General features: G+C 46.0%; 1 protein-coding gene across 2 annotated transcripts in view; it reads right to left on the minus strand.

The window, feature by feature from the left end:
* Positions 1 to 2,337: 2,337 nt before the first annotated feature.
* LOC115478171 (solute carrier family 23 member 2-like) overlaps positions 2,338 to 16,762 on the minus strand; it is a 52,681-nt gene continuing 38,256 nt past the window's right edge. For both annotated transcript variants that reach the window (XM_030215436.1, XM_030215435.1), the window contains 6 exons: positions 15,388 to 15,544; positions 10,832 to 11,085; positions 7,843 to 8,007; positions 5,108 to 5,216; positions 3,368 to 3,463; positions 2,338 to 3,161 (listed from right to left, as the gene is read on the minus strand). In XM_030215436.1, the coding sequence (XP_030071296.1) occupies positions 2,956 to 3,161; positions 3,368 to 3,463; positions 5,108 to 5,216; positions 7,843 to 8,007; positions 10,832 to 11,085; positions 15,388 to 15,544 (987 nt within the window). In that variant the 3' untranslated portion in view covers positions 2,338 to 2,955. The remainder of the gene's footprint in view (positions 3,162 to 3,367; positions 3,464 to 5,107; positions 5,217 to 7,842; positions 8,008 to 10,831; positions 11,086 to 15,387; positions 15,545 to 16,762) is intronic.

Below are 16,762 nucleotides of genomic sequence, written 5' to 3' on the forward strand. Positions count from 1 at the left end.
CTCTGTAAGGTGAAACTGTACTCCGCATGTTTGAAATAACATAATTTGTACAAAAAGCGTTTTATGTAAAAACTATTTTTAATGTTCCTGCCTAGATAAAATTAAAAGAAACTTGTTTATGGTTATTATGGCGTAAGGCTGCTTCATTTCACAGCATCATGAGAGAGCTTCATGTACTACCACCAGTCTCTCTCTTTCCCCCCCCCCCCCCCCCCCCCCAATCTCCCCATCTGTCTAGACCTTCTCTACCATCTTGGCTGCTGCTCCTGGCCTTCCGCTGATGTTTAGACCTCCCTGTGTGCTGTATCCTGGCCCACGTGGACTACTACGTCTCCTGAGGGCTCTTTTACTAAAGGGTTGGCATACACCCACCCAGAACTACCGTCGGGCTACTGCAGAACCGCCGTGCTAGTTCCCACCAGCCAAACCGGGGGCCCCAGAGCCAATTTGGGGGGGTCCAGGCCCCCGTAAACCCCCCCCCCTCCCCGTAGCGACACCACTGCTTTAAACATGGATTCTGATTTTGACCGTTGACTCCATCCTGTTATCCTGTTGAAAGTGCAGTCTCTGGAATTGTACACAGTCCTTTAAATGAGGTCTCACCAGAGACTTATGCAGAGGCACTTTCACCTCTTTCTTCCTGCTGGATATTGATCTCTGTATGCACCCAAGCATCCTTCCAATTTTTTTTTTAACCATTGCCTTAATTACCTATTTGGCCACTTGAAGATCATCAGATACCGTCACCCACAAACCCTGTTCTCAAGAACTTCACCCCACTTAGCAAACTCCAATATGCCCTCCCCCCACCCCCCGTCCCTTTCTATGATTTGAAATGGCCTGTGTGGCCTTTCTCTTGATAAGTTTGGAGACCTTGGCTTCACCCGATTCCTCCTTATTATCCACACTTTCCATGTATCTACCCTCTTGCAGATTTTGGTATGATTTGTAGAAAAGCTTATGGTAAGCAAAAAACTGAACTGAGGGCTGATCCCTGTGGCACACCACTGGCACCCCCCCCCCCCCCCCATTTTCCTTTCAATGAACTCCATTTACCAGTACTGTATAGAGCTGTTTGGTTTTTCAAATCAGTCAGCCTTGTATAACCAGTGGCGTAGCCAAGGGTGGGCCGGGGTGGGCCCAGGCCCACCAAGTAGCAGCATACCTATAATGTGGCTGGCAGGGACCCCAAGCCCCACCAGTCAAAATCTCCCAACAACTGTTTGCTGCCAGTGAAAATCTGCTATTTAAAAGGTATACGGGGGAGAGGGGATGTTTGAAAGACCTTATGGCATGCAGGCGAGAGGGAGAAACCAAATCACTTGTAGGACAAGGCGGAGTTCTGCCCACCCACCTTGGGTCCAGGCCCACCCAAACTTGGGTGTCTGGCTACGCCCCTGTGTTTAACATTCCTTTTTCTTATGTAGTAGTCTTGGTTTTCTCACAGACTATAGACAGGCTTGCTTAACCTCTTGTAATGGGCTATAAACTTTAACAAACTCTGTCTGTTTATTTGTGTCAAACAGGCTTATACATAACACAGGGGGACATTTTCAGTGAAGGAAACATGAGTGTTAAGATATTCAGGGAGATTTGGAGTTACAAAGAGCAAATGATGAATATTTGAGAAAAATACCAAAGAAACAGAATTATGTGAAGGTGACCTTAGAGGTCAGAGTTGAAGAATACCAGATAAGTAAGAGAGAAATTATAAGGCATTAAAGTGATTGGACAAAACTAAGCTTCAGTAGTCTGACATCTTCCGAAGGGAAAACTGAGAGAGAGAGAGAGAGAGAAAGAAAGACAGAGAGAGAAAGAAAGAGGGAGGGCGAGAGGGAGAGATTGATTTTATTTTCCTTATACTGAAATTTGGACTGATATAAATAAGAATTCAATTTTCTATAATACTGGGATAAAAGAATTTTTATTGTAATCATTTATTTACTCTAATAAAATTTAGCATTATTATAAAACAGAAAGAACTGAACTCTTCAAGTGTTTTCCCTTTGTGAGAAATAGGGCCATTGAGGGGGGGGGGGGGGTAGGGATGGCAAAATTCCCCGGGCCCAGGCCTCCAAGGGGGGCCCGGCTGCCGGCGCTGCAGTCCCCGGTCTCACCTGCCTGCCTCCACGGCTCCGGGCCCCCTTCATTCAAAGAGGCAGTCGCAGATCGCCTCTCTTCTGGCCTTCCCTCCCTGTGTCCCGCCCTCGCGGAAACCGGAAGTTACATCAGACGAGGGCGGGACACAGGGAGGGAAGGCCAGAAGAGACGCGATCTGTGACTGCCGCTTTGAATGAAGGGGGCCCGGAGCTGTGGAGGCAGGCAGGTGAGACCGCGGACTGCAGCGGGAGGGGGAGCCACGGGAGGCGGCCTTGCCCCGGGCCCGGCCTAGTCTCTCGGTTAGAAAGGCTTGCTTTTTCTAGTCTCTTCTGTTCAGCTCCCTTTAGAGGCAAGAAGGGAGGGCCCTATAAACAGTATCGGTAGCCTTTGTTGTCTCCCACTTTACCAGTCTATTGCTTTAGGGCTCATACCAAAGGTGCTCAGTTTATATGTTATCGATGTGGAACAGTGTCAAAGGTCTTGCTGAAATCTAATTATGCAATGTCTAGCACTCTCCACCGATCCAGCTCTCTGGTCACCCAAAGAGATTGATCAGATTGGTCTGATAAGACTTACGTCAGGTAAAACCATGCAGCCTCGGATCCTCTAGTCCATCAGCTTCCAGAGACCACACTCTCCTGTGTAAGGAGCAGATTTCAAGCGTGGCCAAGCCTGCCTGAAAACTCACAATTTTATTTCAGCTTCTTTATAAATAATAGTATTAAATCTTGGTACTTAGAGCTCTCCAGAATAGGCATCGCTTTAATGAATGCATCTCAGCTGGGGCCCACAATGGGCAATGTCCAGTTTATGTCAGTGCTTTGTGTCCAACTCTGTGTTGAAGTTGTATCTGTTCTACAGAGCAGTGCTTATATCCTGTGTCTGAGGGCCTTGGGATGTGGATGTTGGGCAAAACGGTAGATAACGGAGCCAGGAATTAGTACAACATTTGTTGCCAATCCCAAATGGAAAACTGTAGACTTCTCCAGCATCCAAAATATCATCAAACTCGTCCCCAGAGTCCTTCCTCCAGGCCAGGATTCCTCGCTCTTCCTTAGTTCCTAGAGTAAGACAGAAAGTAAAGGTCATTTTCTTAGAATTTGCAACCAATCTGTACTGTCATCGCTATTGTCATTGCAATGAACTCTTGTACTGTCAATTGCACTGCAGATATGTTACGGCCATGCAATATCATTTTATAGCAGCCTGCTAGTTTCAGGTTTGACGCAGACTCCCAGATTACTGCTGATGTAGAGGGGAAGCGTACCTGGAATGGTGTTATCCAGCAGAAATCCAAAGAAACCACCCACAAACATGCCAGTGGTTAAAAGCACCAGGATCACTTGATCAAGTTGTGTAATTCCTAAATAAATAAATAAATAAAATTACAAGAAATACAGTAATGTGTCCCACATCTTGTTGGCTAGGAATGGAGACATCTGTCATGTTCATGTGGCGGGGCATTTTTGATAGAACGGCTAAATCAGAATTTGGAGGTTTTACAAAAACGTCCAAATTCAGACCAGGAAAGAAGGTAATTTTCGAAAAAGATAGACATCTATCTTTTGTGTTTGAAAATACTATGGGCGTTTTTGTTTTGGGGCCATTTTTTGAAAGAAAACCGTCCAAGTGCAAAACGTCCAAAATCAAGCCATTGGGACATAGGAGGAGCCAGCATTTTTAGTAGAATGGTCCCCCTGACATCCCAGGACAGCAATAGGGGATTCTGGAATCTTGCTACTCTTTGGGATTCTGGAATCTTTGCTACTCTTTGGGATTCCGGAATCTTGCTACTCTTTGGGATTCCGGAATCTTGCTACTCTTTGGGATTCCGGAATCTTTGCTACTCTTTGTCCTTATCCCTTATTTGTCCTGTTTGTCTGTCCTAATTAGATTGTAAGCTCTGTCGAGCAGGGACTGTCTCTTCATGGTCAAGTGTACAGCGCTGCGTACGTCTAGTAGCGCTATAGAAATGATAAGTAGTAGTAGTAGTACTCTTTGGGATTCCGGAATCTTTGCTACTCTTTGGGATTCCGGAATCTTGCTACTCTTTGTCCTTATCCCTTATTTGTCCTGTTTGTCTGTCCTAATTAGATAGTAAGCTCTGTCGAGCAGGGTCTGCGTACGTCTAGTAGCGCTATAGAAATGATAAGTAGTAGTAGTAGTTATTTCCAGGCAGAAATCCTCTTAACTTCCCATACAGTCCACTACAATAGAGATCCAAGATTTCAAAGGTTTATTATTATACAGGTTAACGACCAAGAATACTAAAGGAAAAGGAAAATGGCATTCATCCAAAGTTCAAGAATACCTATAATATGAGAGCTATTTCAAGAAGCAACCACATCAGAGAAAGCCTCGGCACCTCTCGCAACTAATCTTTAGAGCATTCATGTGCAACCTACAGCCCACGGGCCACTATCCAGCCCAACAAGTACTTTTTTTTCTGGCCCTCAGAAGGTTGGCAGAAAGGTTGGTGCTCATGGCGGGATTCCTGCTTCCTCACAATTACTGGGCTGGCTGTAAGTTTGAGCTATGTGGTACCAGAACTTCAGATGGGTCTTGCAGTTCCCAGTCTTCTGAGACTTCAAACTATGACACCAACTCGAACTTCCAGCAAGCTTGCAGAGAGCTGTGTCACGGTGGGGAAGCAGGATTCCCGCTCTGCAGCTGAAACCAGATGACAGGAAAGAGAGTGGGTAAAGACGAGGGGGTACATGAGAGAGAAAGAGAGAGAGAGAGACTGGATGAAGGCTGTGGGGAGAGGGGGGCAATGCACTTTTGTATTTTACCACTATTTCATAAAACGTGGCAAAATATGATGGTGCATGTTCGGGCCTCCGAATGTTACAAAATATAAAATGTGGCATCCAATAAAAGAAGGTTAGACAAGCCTGCTTTAGAGGCTAAGAACGTGGATAAGTGAGATGGGACAAAAAATATATATTTTAAGCTGCCACAAAGTCTACATTGCTGATCAAATCTAGCATCTTGCTGGTTTTCCTACCTGTTTCCAGATATTTGGAATTCTTGTGTACCCAGCCAGGAATGGCAAGTCCCGAAAATATAGAAAATCCAGTGATAAATATATTTCTAGAAGAGTTCATATCAACAAACTAGAGGGGAAAAATGATCCAGCGTTAGAGAACTCCCCAGCATTTGCAGTAACTACACAGTGACACACAGGCATCTGTATGAGATTACTACTACTACTGCTACTATTTAGCATTTCTATAGCGCTACAAGGCGTACGCAGCGCTGCACAAACATAGAAGAAAGACAGTCCCTGCTCAAAGAGCTTACAATCTAATAGACAAAAAATAAATAAAGTAAGCAAATCAAATCAATTAATGTGAACGGGAAGGAAGAGAGGAGGGTAGGTGGAGGCGAGTGGTTACGAGTCAAAAGCAATGTTAAAGAGGTGGGCTTTCAGTCTAGATTTAAAGGTGGCCAAGGATGGGGCAAGACGTAGGGGCTCAGGAAGTTTATTCCAGGCGTAGGGTGCAGCGAGACAGAAGGCGCGAAGTCTGGAGTTGGCAGTAGTGGAGAAGGGAACAGATAAGAAGGATTTATCCATGGAGCGGAGTGCACGGGAAGGGGTGTAGGGAAGGACGAGTGTGGAGAGATACTGGGGAGCAGCAGAGTGAGTACATTTATAGGTTAGTAGAAGAAGTTTGAACATGATGTGAAAACGGAGAGGGAGCCAGTGAAGCGACTTGAGGAGAGGGGTAGTATGAGATAACACACAGCTATATCCAAATGCACCAGGGTATGAACCCACCCAAACACAGTATAAGCACTCAGACATGAACACATGGAAGGGCATAATCGAAAGGGGCGCCCAAGTTTTCCTGAGGGCGTCCCCGCAGGACGGCCCCGTGAAGGGGCGGGGAAGCCGCTAATATCGAAACAAGACGGGCGTCCATCTTTTGTTTCGATAATACGGTCGGGGACGCCCAAATCTCAACATTTAGGTCGACCTTAGAGATGGTCGACCTAAATGTTGAGATGGTCGACCTTAGAGATGGTCGTCCCCAGTTTTCGGCGATAATGGAAACCAAGGACGCCCATCTCAAAAACGACCAAATCCAAGCCATTTGGTCGTGGCAGGAGCCAACATTCATAGTGCACTGGTCCCCCTGACATGCCAGGACACCAACCGGGCACCCTAGGGGGCACTGCAGTGGACTTCACAAATTGCTCCCAGGTGCATAGCTCCCTTACCTTCGGTGCTGAGCCCCCCAACCCCCCCCCCCCAAACCTATTCCCCACAACTGTACACCACTAACATAGCCCTTATGGATGATGGGGGGCACCTAGATGTGGGTACAGTGGGTTTCGGGTGGGTTTTGAAGGACTCACATTTACCGCCACAAGTGTAACAGATGGGGGGGGGGATGGGCCTGGGTCCGCCTGCCTGAAGTGCACTGCAGTACCCACTAAAACTTCTCCAGGGACCTGCATACTGGTATCATGGAGCTAATGACATTTAAGGCTGGCATAAAGGCTGGCAAAAAATATATATATATTTTAGGGTGGGAGGGGGATGGTGACCACTGGGGGAGTAAGGGGAGGTCATCCCAGATTCCCTCTGGTGGTCATCTGGTCAGTTCGGGCACCTTTTTGAGGCTGTCGTGAAAAAAAATGGAACAAGTAAAGTCGACCAAATGTTTGTCAGGGATGCCCTTTTTTCCATTATCGGTCGAGGACGCCCATCTCTTAAGCACACCCCAGTCCCGCCTTCGCTACGCCTCCGACACGCCCCCGTGAACTTTGGTCGTCCCTGCGACGGACTGTAGTTGAGGGCGCCCAAAATCGGCTTTCGATTATGCCGATTTGGGCAACCCTGAGAGGATGCCCATCTCCTGATTTGTGTCGGAAGATGGGCACCCTTCTCTTTCAAAAATGCCCCTGATAAAATACACAGAGGCCTACTACACACAACCATAGTCTACTTCAGCAAAGTTTCCTCTGAAATGAGTACACGGACTAAAACCTTTAATACAGGGGTTCTTAACCCAGTCCACATAACACATCCAGACATGAATCGTTTGTTTACTTTTTCCAAAAATACTAGGACTAGGGGGCATGGAATGAAGCTACAAAGTAGTAAATTTAAAACGAATTGGAGAAAATGTTTCTGCACTCAATGTGTAATTAAACTCTGGAATTCGTTGCCAGAAAATGTGGTAAAGGCGGTTAACTTAGCGGGGTTTAAAACAGGTTTCGACCATTATTAAAATGACTTGGGGAAAATCCACTGCTTATTTCTGGGATAAGCAGCATAAAATGTATTGAACTTTTATGGGATCTTTGCCAGGTATTTCTGACCTGGATTGGCCACTGTTGGAAACAGGATGCTGGGCTTGATGGACCTTTGGTCTGACCCAGTGTGGCAATACCTTTGTACTTATGTAGCCTGTCAGAGGTTTCCAGGATACCCCCAACGGATATGCATGAGATAGATTTGCATACAATGGAGGCAGTGCATGCAAATTTATTCCATGCATATTGATTGTGGGTGTCTTGAAGACCAGATTGGCCTGGTTGTTCTGAGGACTGGGCTCAGAACCCCTGTTTTGGGGTGATGCAAGAATGCAGCTAATTCACCGCCAACTTCCATCTTTAGAGGAATATCTCCAGTTTAACCACTAGGTGTCAGTCCTTCTCATTGAGCTGCTGCTTCTAAACTCAGCCAGTTCACTGCATCAAGTGAAGCAATCCTGGGGACAAGTGAATTACCTGAAGGTTGGAGATGCCAACAGCAGCAATGATCCCGAACATCACTAGAAACATTCCTCCAATCACAGGCGTTGGGATTGTGGCAAAAACAGCACCGATTTTGCTAAATATGCCAGACAGAATCATCAGGATTCCAGCAGCTATGATAACCATCCGGCTTCCCACCTGCAAACAGTAGAGGAAGGAGAAAAAGATAGCAGAACTCTCTGGGTAAAATCTACAGTAATCCTGCTCATAACATATAGCTGTGGGTGATGCTTGTAGTGAGTGGCCCTTTAAGATAGATGCAATACAAAATGTAACCATTAGGTGGGGCAAGAGTGCTTCCGTTTGGTTCTACAGGTGGGGACCATAAGATCTAGGGGAAATCTCTCTTCATAAAGGTGATTAATAAATCCCAATAAATTAAATAAACTAAGCAGGAAGCAGTAAGGCCAGGCATTTCCCCGAGAAGAGGCTAAATCCTATCTACCACTTGGAAAGAAACTGGAGAAAATGGGATTCAATCCATATATCTATGCTGATGTCCAGTGGCGTACCAAGGGGGGGGGGGGGGTGCGGTCCGACCCGGGTGCATGCCGCTGGGGGGGGGGGGTGTCGTGCGCCTGTCCGCTACATTCGTTCTGTGCTCCCTCTGCCCCGGAACAGGTTACTTCCTGTTCCGGGGCAGAGGGAGCATGGAAACGAAGGAAGCGGACAGGCGCGCTGCACCCCCCCCCCCCCAGCGGCGGGCACCCGGGGGGGGGGGGGAGGTCGCGCTGCACCCGGGGGGTGGGGCGCATTGGCGATCCGCCCCAGGTGTCAGCCCCCCTAGGAACGGCACTGCTGATGTCACAATCTATGCACCAATCAAAAAAATATCACAGAGATATCAGGTAAGGCAAAAGAAGGAACTGACCTCATGGAAGAATGGGCCAAAGTTTTCAAACTTAAACTAAATCGAGATAAAAACCAAAATACTGGTTCTATCTAGCCCACGCTATCCCACGCCATACCAAACTCTAACAATCAACCAAACAAAATAATGAACCACAACTAAAAATATTAGGAATCATTCTTGACAAACACCTATCTCTCGAAAATCAGTGACAGCAAAAAGCTTTAAAATCTTATGGAAACTGAGAAGGATCAGAGACTATTTCCTCCCCAAAATCATTCCGTCTCATAGTCCAATCTCTGATATTAGCACAACTAGACTATTGCAACGCAGCATATGTAGGTTGCCAAAATCATTGCAAACTGTCTAAACCACAGCAGCAAGACTAATAATCAAAAAGTCAAAATACGACAGAGTAACCCCACTACTTGCAACAACACTGGTTCCAAAGACTAGCACCTTGATTTTCAAAATATTATTTCGTATGGCTTCCGACTACATGCTAGACCTGATCAAACTATCTCCAAGGAATGCGACCCAGGCACCAGGAGCTACTTACTACTCCAGCTACCCAACTACAGCAACACCATCTACAAATCCATCTTGCACGAGAAGTCCCAGCCTGCTGCTCAGAGCTGAAAACAAGGAGCGGGGAGCAGCAGCAGTCTATTTACTTGGCTGGCAGGGCTCAGCATCCCCCCAGCAAAGTAAAAGAGAATTTAGGAGGGGGCCTGAGCCCACATTTTGGGAGCCCTTTGTTAAAATAGCCATGGGAAGGGTCCAGGGCCACCGAGAGGGGGGGACACAGAGGACAAAAGTCCCCGGGCCCGGGCCTCCAGGGGGCCTGGCGCTGCCGCCTGGCTCGCCCTCCGTCGCTCCCGGAACTAACCTTAAGCCTCCTCTCACTTCGCAGCAAGCAGCAGCAGGGCAGGCCACTCCTTCCTTCCGTGTCCTGCCCTCGCCTGACGTAACGTCCACGAGGGCGGGGCACGGAAGGAAGGAGGAGAGGTCTGCCCTGCCGCTGCTTGCTGTGAAGGTGAAAGGCGGCTTAAGGTTAGTTCCGAGGGCCCGGCCCGGTAGCGGGTGGAGGGAGGGCCTGGCGACCTTGGGTGGGTGGGCAGCGGGGGGGGCCCGGCGATCTCGGGTGGGCGGCGACCTCGGGTGGGGGGGCCGGGGGCGGCCTTGTCCCGGGCCTGGCTCCGGCTCTTGGCAGCCCTGGAAGGGTCCACTTTAACAACCGACTCTCAAAATTCTTAAAAATTTAACAAACAACTTTTGTGAGCCCCTGAGAGCCTGCTCCAGACCACCACTGGGTGGACCATTTGTACCCTATTAACCAACAGTCTACACAGGAAGGCAGGCACCTATGCTCCTTCATAAAATAGACCTATCAGGCACTCTCTGGCAGTGGTGTAGCCAGGCATGTCGTTTTGGATAAGCCCATAGTTAAGATGAATGGGTCTTCCAAAGCAACTTTCCTCCTCAACCCCCAGATTCGGCATTTGCTCCCCACCTGCAGCCCAGCAACCCCCTACCACCCCCCCCCCCTCCCTCGTCTACCTTAGGATCTTCATGGGCAGCAACAGCGACATACATTTGCACCTGCTTCCTTCTACTGTGTCTCACTAGAAAGGAAACAGGAAATGATGTCAGTGAGGGCGGGACTTGGCAGAGGGAAGCCTGCAGGGCTGGCACAGGCAGGGGATGTGCATCGCTGCTACTGCTCACGAAGTTGCTGAGAAAAACCAGGAAAGGGAGGGATTCAGAGAGGGCCTGTACCTACCCAGGCTCACCTGTAACTACGTCATTGTATAAGTGCACTATCTTATTACCCCTAGAATGGAAAAGGAGTCTTAGAGTGATACTTTATGGCAAGTCAAGATGGCACAGTGCCAGTAACTGTAACATTTTTGGATACAGGATAAAAATTACATTTTATTATACACTTTTGAATCACTGGACCTGGACCACATGCTGTTTCAACATATTTCAATTGCCAAAAAGGAGAAAATCTTGAAGTAGTCATGCTAATATGGAACATTCTCTTGGAGTCATACTGGAGAATCAACTTTTGCATATCTTTCAGCCATTTGCTAATGACATAGTAATTACCTTAGTAATTCCCAGGGCTCCCACATTCTCACTGTAGGAGGTTGTGCCATTCCCGGTACCCCAGGCTCCGGCCAGCAGACAGCCAATACCTTCAATGCCAATGCCGCGGTTGATTGCGTGCTTTGGAGGAGGTGGGGCTCCAGAGAGTCTAGCGCAAGCATAATAATCACCTACAGATTCCACCATGGACGAAATGACGCCAGCTAGGATGCCAAACACCCCTGCCAGGCTGATGGTTGGAAGTCCCCACTGGCCTGCAAAAACATAGTAACATAGTAGTAACACGGTAACACAGTAGATGATGACAGAGAAAGACCTGTACGGTCCATCCAGTCTGCCCAACAAGATAAACTCATATGTGCAACTTTATATGTATACCTTACCTTGATTTGTATCTGTCATTTTCAGGGCACAGACCGTAGAAGTCTGCCCAGCACTAGCCCCGCCTCCCACCAGCCCCACCTCCCACCACTGGCTCCGCCACCCAATCTCGGCTAAGCTTCTGATATTAAAGATATTAATATCCAGAAGATATTAAAATCCAGTAACATTAACCCACTGCACTTTCCGACTACCCTGCAGTGGGATCTTTAGGCCGTGTGTTGTGAATGGGACCCTGCCCCTTGAGGAAGCGAACCACCACAATCATCATGCAACCATACCCCCATGTGCTTAAAACAGTATGAAATATCATTTGAAAAGACGCTCATGTGTTGCCAACTTTACTTTAAAGAGAAAAAAATGACTCCGTTTTCTCTTTGCTTCGTTTTTACTTAAGGAGAAAAGACCTCAGAGTCTCTTACGGGTACAAACTTGCCTTTAAAGTAAAGCTGGCAACACCTGAGCATCTTTTCAACTTGTATTTCATCTTGAGGAAGTGAGACAATATGGGCATTTGAACAGTGTTGTCGCCAGTTAAGAATCTGCTTTTCTTTAGAATTCTTTTCCTCAGTTTTTGTGAAAAGACACCTTTTAACTCATGAATATACAATAAATCTATACTGTAGAACGCAACATGACTTTAGCCTTTCCTCATAGGGAAGTTGTCCCATCCCCTTTATCATTTTCGTCGCCCTTCTCTGTACCCTTTCTAATTCTGCCATATCTTTTCTGAGAATTGTACAATATTTGATGTTCAGTCACACCATGGAGTGATACAAAAATCATTATAACATTCTCATTTTTGCTTTCCATTATTTATTTATTTTATTTATTTATTGCATTTGTATCCCACATTTTCCCACCTGTTTGCAGGCTCAATGTGGCTTACAGAGTTTTGTTATGACATAGTCATTCCAGGATGTCAGATAAAATTCGTAATGTACAAAGATTCAGAAGGGTAGTGAAAGGAGGGTGTTAGGCAGGATAGTATAGAAGGTGGGCTTTAAAAGCTGGGTGTGCTGGTAGGAAGTTTTATAGGTTATGGGTTCTCTTTGTAGGCCTTATTGAAGAGATGTGTCTTCAAAGATTTGCGAAAGTTAGTTATTTTGTCAATGGTTCTCAGGGCTGTAGGTAATGCATTCCACAACTGCATGCTCATGTAAGAGAAGGTGGTGGCGTGTGTCAGCTTGTATTTTAGTCCTTTACAGCTGGGAAAGTGCAGATTGAGAAATTTGCGGGATGATCTTATGGCGTTTCTGGGAGGCAGGTCCACAAGGTTTAGCATGTAGATTAGGGCGTCTGCGTGAATGATTTTGTGTACAATCGTGCAGATCTTGAACGCAATGCGTTCCTTGAGTGGGAGCCAGTGAAGCTTCTCTCTTAGAGGTTTTGCACTTTCATATTTAGTTTTTCCAAATATGAGTCTGGCGGCAGTATTCTGGGCTGTTTGGAGTTTTTTGATAGTCTGTTCTTTGGAGCCAGCGTACAGTGCGTTGCAAGAGTCCAGATGACTTATTACCATTGACTGTACCAAGGTACGGAAGATATGTCTCGGGAAGAAAGGTTTTACTCTCTTGAGTTTCCATATGGAGTGGAACATCTTTTTCGTCGTATTCTTCACGTGAGCATCGAGTGTGAGGTTTCGATCAATGGTAACTCCAAGAATTTTCAGATTTTGTGAGACGGGAAGAGAACAGTATGGTGTGGTTATGGTGGAGCAGCTGTTTGTGTTGTGTTGTGAGGTGAGTACTTGACATTGTGTTTTTTCTGCGTTGAGTTTCAGTTGGAATGCATCCGCCCAGGAGTGCATGATTTGGAGGCTTTGGTTGATCTCATTGGTGATTTCGTTTAGATCACGTTTGAACGGGATGTAAATCGTGACATTCTTAACATTCTATTTGTTTTCTTAGCCGCTGCTGCACATTGAGCATGGTATTTACAAGTGTATGAGTGGCAAGTAATGTAGGTGCACATGTGAGCACCTAGCTTATAGCCTCCCCTCCACCCCCCCGAATGTGCACTTTTCAATCTGTGATGTCTGTCTCCCCAATTGACTATAGCTTATGTCTTGTTCTGTCATGACCCTGTTTTCTCTGCTATAAAGATGATTGTCAGTCTGAATTATAGTTAAATCATTGTCATTGTGTTGCATCTCTCAAAATCATATGTAAAGAAAAAAAAGAAGAAGCATAAGGTAGTAATGCATTTCTTGCAGAGACTTCTTGCCACAGTCATTAAATTAAGAAACACTTGAAAGCAGAAATCATAAGAACATAAGAGTAGCCATACTAGGTCAGACCAATGGTCCATCTAGCCCAGTATCTTCTTTCCAACAGTGGCCAAACCAGGTCACAAGTACCTGGCAGAAACCCAAATCGTGGCAACATTCCAAGTAGAACCCCAAAGAATAGCAAGATTCTGGAATCCTAAAGAGTGATAAGATTCCATGCAGAATCTCAAAGAGTAGCAACATTCCGTGCAGAACCCCAAAGATAGCAAGATTCCATGCAGAATCTCAAATTAGCAATATTCCATGTAGAACCCCAAAGAATAGCAAGATTCTGGAATCCTAAAGAGTGATAAGATTCCATGCAGAATCTCAAAGAGTAGCAACATTCCGTGCAGAACCCCAAAGATAGCAAGATTCCATGCAGAATCTCAAATTAGCAATATTCCATGTAGAACCCCAAAGAATAGCAAGATTCTGGAATCCTAAAGAGTGACAAGATTCTATGACGCAGAATCTCAAAGAGTAGCAACATTCCGTGCAGAACCCCAAAGATAGCAAGATTCCATGCAGAATCTCAGAGTAGCAATATTCCATGTAGAACCCCAAAGAATAGCAAGGTTCTGGAATCCTAAAGAGTAACAAGATTCTATGATGCAGAATCTCAAAACGTAGCAACATTCCATGTAGAATCCCAAAGAATAGCAAGGTTCTGGAATCCTAAAGAGTGACAAGATTCCATGCAGAATCTCAAAGAGTAGCAACATTCCGTGCAGAACCCCAAAGATAGCAAGATTCCATGCAGAATCTCAGAGTAGCAATATTCCATGTAGAACCCCAAAGAATAGCAAGGTTCTGGAATCCTAAAGAGTGACAAGATTCCATGCAGAATCTCAAAGAGTAGCAACATTCCGTGCAGAACCCCAAAGATAGCAAGATTCCATGCAGAATCTCAGAGTAGCAATATTCCATGTAGAACCCCAAAGAATAGCAAGGTTCTGGAATCCTAAAGAGTAACAAGATTCTATGATGCAGAATCTCAAAACGTAGCAACATTCCATGTAGAACCCCAAAGAGAACCAAGATTCCACATACAATCTCAAAGAGTAGCAACATTCCACTCATAAGAACATAAGAGTAGCCATACTAGGTCAGACCAATGGTCCATCTAGCCCAGTATCTTCTTTCCAACAGTGGCCAAACCAGGTCACAAGTACCTGGCAGAAACCCAAATCGTGGCAACATTCCAAGTAGAACCCCAAAGAATAGCAAGATTCTGGAATCCTAAAGAGTGATAAGATTCCATGCAGAATCTCAAAGAGTAGCAACATTCCGTGCAGAACCCTCAAAGATAGCAAGATTCCATGCAGAATCTCAGAGTAGCAATATTCCATGTAGAACCCCAAAGAATAGCAAGATTCTGGAATCCTAAAGAGTGACAAGATTCTATGACGCAGAATCTCAAAGAGTAGCAATATTCCGTGCAGAACCCCAAAGATAGCAAGATTCCATGCAGAATCTCAGAGTAGCAATATTCCATGTAGAACCCCAAAGAATAGCAAGGTTCTGGAATCCTAAAGAGTAACAAGATTCTATGATGCAGAATCTCAAAACGTAGCAACATTCCATGTAGAATCCCAAAGAATAGCAAGATTCTGGAATCCTAAAGAGTGACAAGATTCCATGCAGAATTTGAAAGAGTAGCAACATTCCATACTACAAATCCCAGGGCAAGCAGTTGCTTCCCATGTCTGTCTCAATAGCAGACTATGGATTTTTCCTCCAGGAATTTGTCCAAATCTTTTTTAAACCCAGATACGCTAACCACTGTTACCATCTCCTCCAGCAAAGAGTTCCAGAGGTTAACTATTCGTTGAGTGAAAAAATCAAAGAAGGACTGCAAATGATTGATCCCCAATAGATCAGAACCAGTTCTAGTGCACCATACCTGGGTAAGGGAAACGGAACCATGGGGCTTGGTAGACAACCGCTCCTTTCACGTCCGTGCGAGCCCCGTGTCCATATCTCTGGGGATCAGTGGGGAAAACATCATAAACAGTCAGCGCATAGCAAAGGATCCAGGAGATGGAGATCCCAAAAAGTACCTGTCCAATTATACAAATAAAGCCTTGTGAGTGTATGCACACATTCTTCACCCTCTGTCAAAGCTACAAATTCACATCTGGCTTTCCTTGGACTCTGTGACCCCAAACTGCTTCTCTCCTGACTGTGACCTCGAATGCAGCTTCATCTCTCCCCCCGATTCTGTTATCCCCAGTCACGTACATTGCACCCAGGGAAAGTAAACATACAGTGGGGGAAATAAGTATTTGATCCCTTGCTGATTTTGTAAGTTTGCCCACTGACAAAGACATGAGCAGCCCATAATTGAAGGGTAGGTTATTGGTAACAGTGAGAGATAGCACATCACAAATTAAATCCGGAAAATCACATTGTGGAAAGTATATGAATTTATTTGCATTCTGCAGAGGGAAATAAGTATTTAATCCCTCTGGCAAACAAGACCTAATACTTGGTGGCAAAACCCTTGTTGGCAAGCACAGCGGTCAGACGTCTTCTGTAGTTGATGATGAGGTTTGCACACATGTCAGGAGGAATTTTGGTCCACTCCTCTTTGCAGATCATCTCTAAATCATTAAGAGTTCTGGGCTGTCGCTTGGCAACTCGCAGCTTCAGCTCCCTCCATAAGTTTTCAATGGGAATAAGGTCTGGTGACTGGCTAGGCCACTCCATGACCCTAATGTGCTTCTTCCTGAGCCACTCCTTTGTTGCCTTGGCTGTATGTTTTGGGTCATTGTCGTGCTGGAAGACCCAGCCACGACCCATTTTTAAGGCCCTGGCGGAGGGAAGGAGGTTGTCACTCAGAATTGTACGGTACATGGCCCCATCCATTCTCCCATTGATGCGGTGAAGTAGTCCTGTGCCCTTAGCAGAGAAACACCCCCAAAACATAACATTTCCACCTCCATGCTTGACAGTGGGGACGGTGTTCTTTGGGTCATAGGCAGCATTTCTCTTCCTCCAAACACGGCGAGTTGAGTTCATGCCAAAGAGCTCAATTTTTGTCTCATCTGACCACAGCACCTTCTCCCAATCACTCTCGGCATCATCCAGGTGTTCACTGGCAAACTTCAGACGGGCCGTCACATGTGCCTTCCGGAGCAGGGGGACCTTGCGGGCACTGCAGGATTGCAATCCGTTATGTCGTAATGTGTTACCAATGGTTTTCGTGGTGACAGTGGTCCCAGCTGCCTTGAGATCATTGACAAGTTCCCCCCTTGTAGTTGTAGGCTGATTTCTAA

The sequence above is a fragment of the Microcaecilia unicolor genome, chromosome 9, assembly GCF_901765095.1.
Source record: "Microcaecilia unicolor chromosome 9, aMicUni1.1, whole genome shotgun sequence".
Taxonomy (NCBI): Eukaryota; Metazoa; Chordata; class Amphibia; order Gymnophiona; family Siphonopidae; genus Microcaecilia; species Microcaecilia unicolor.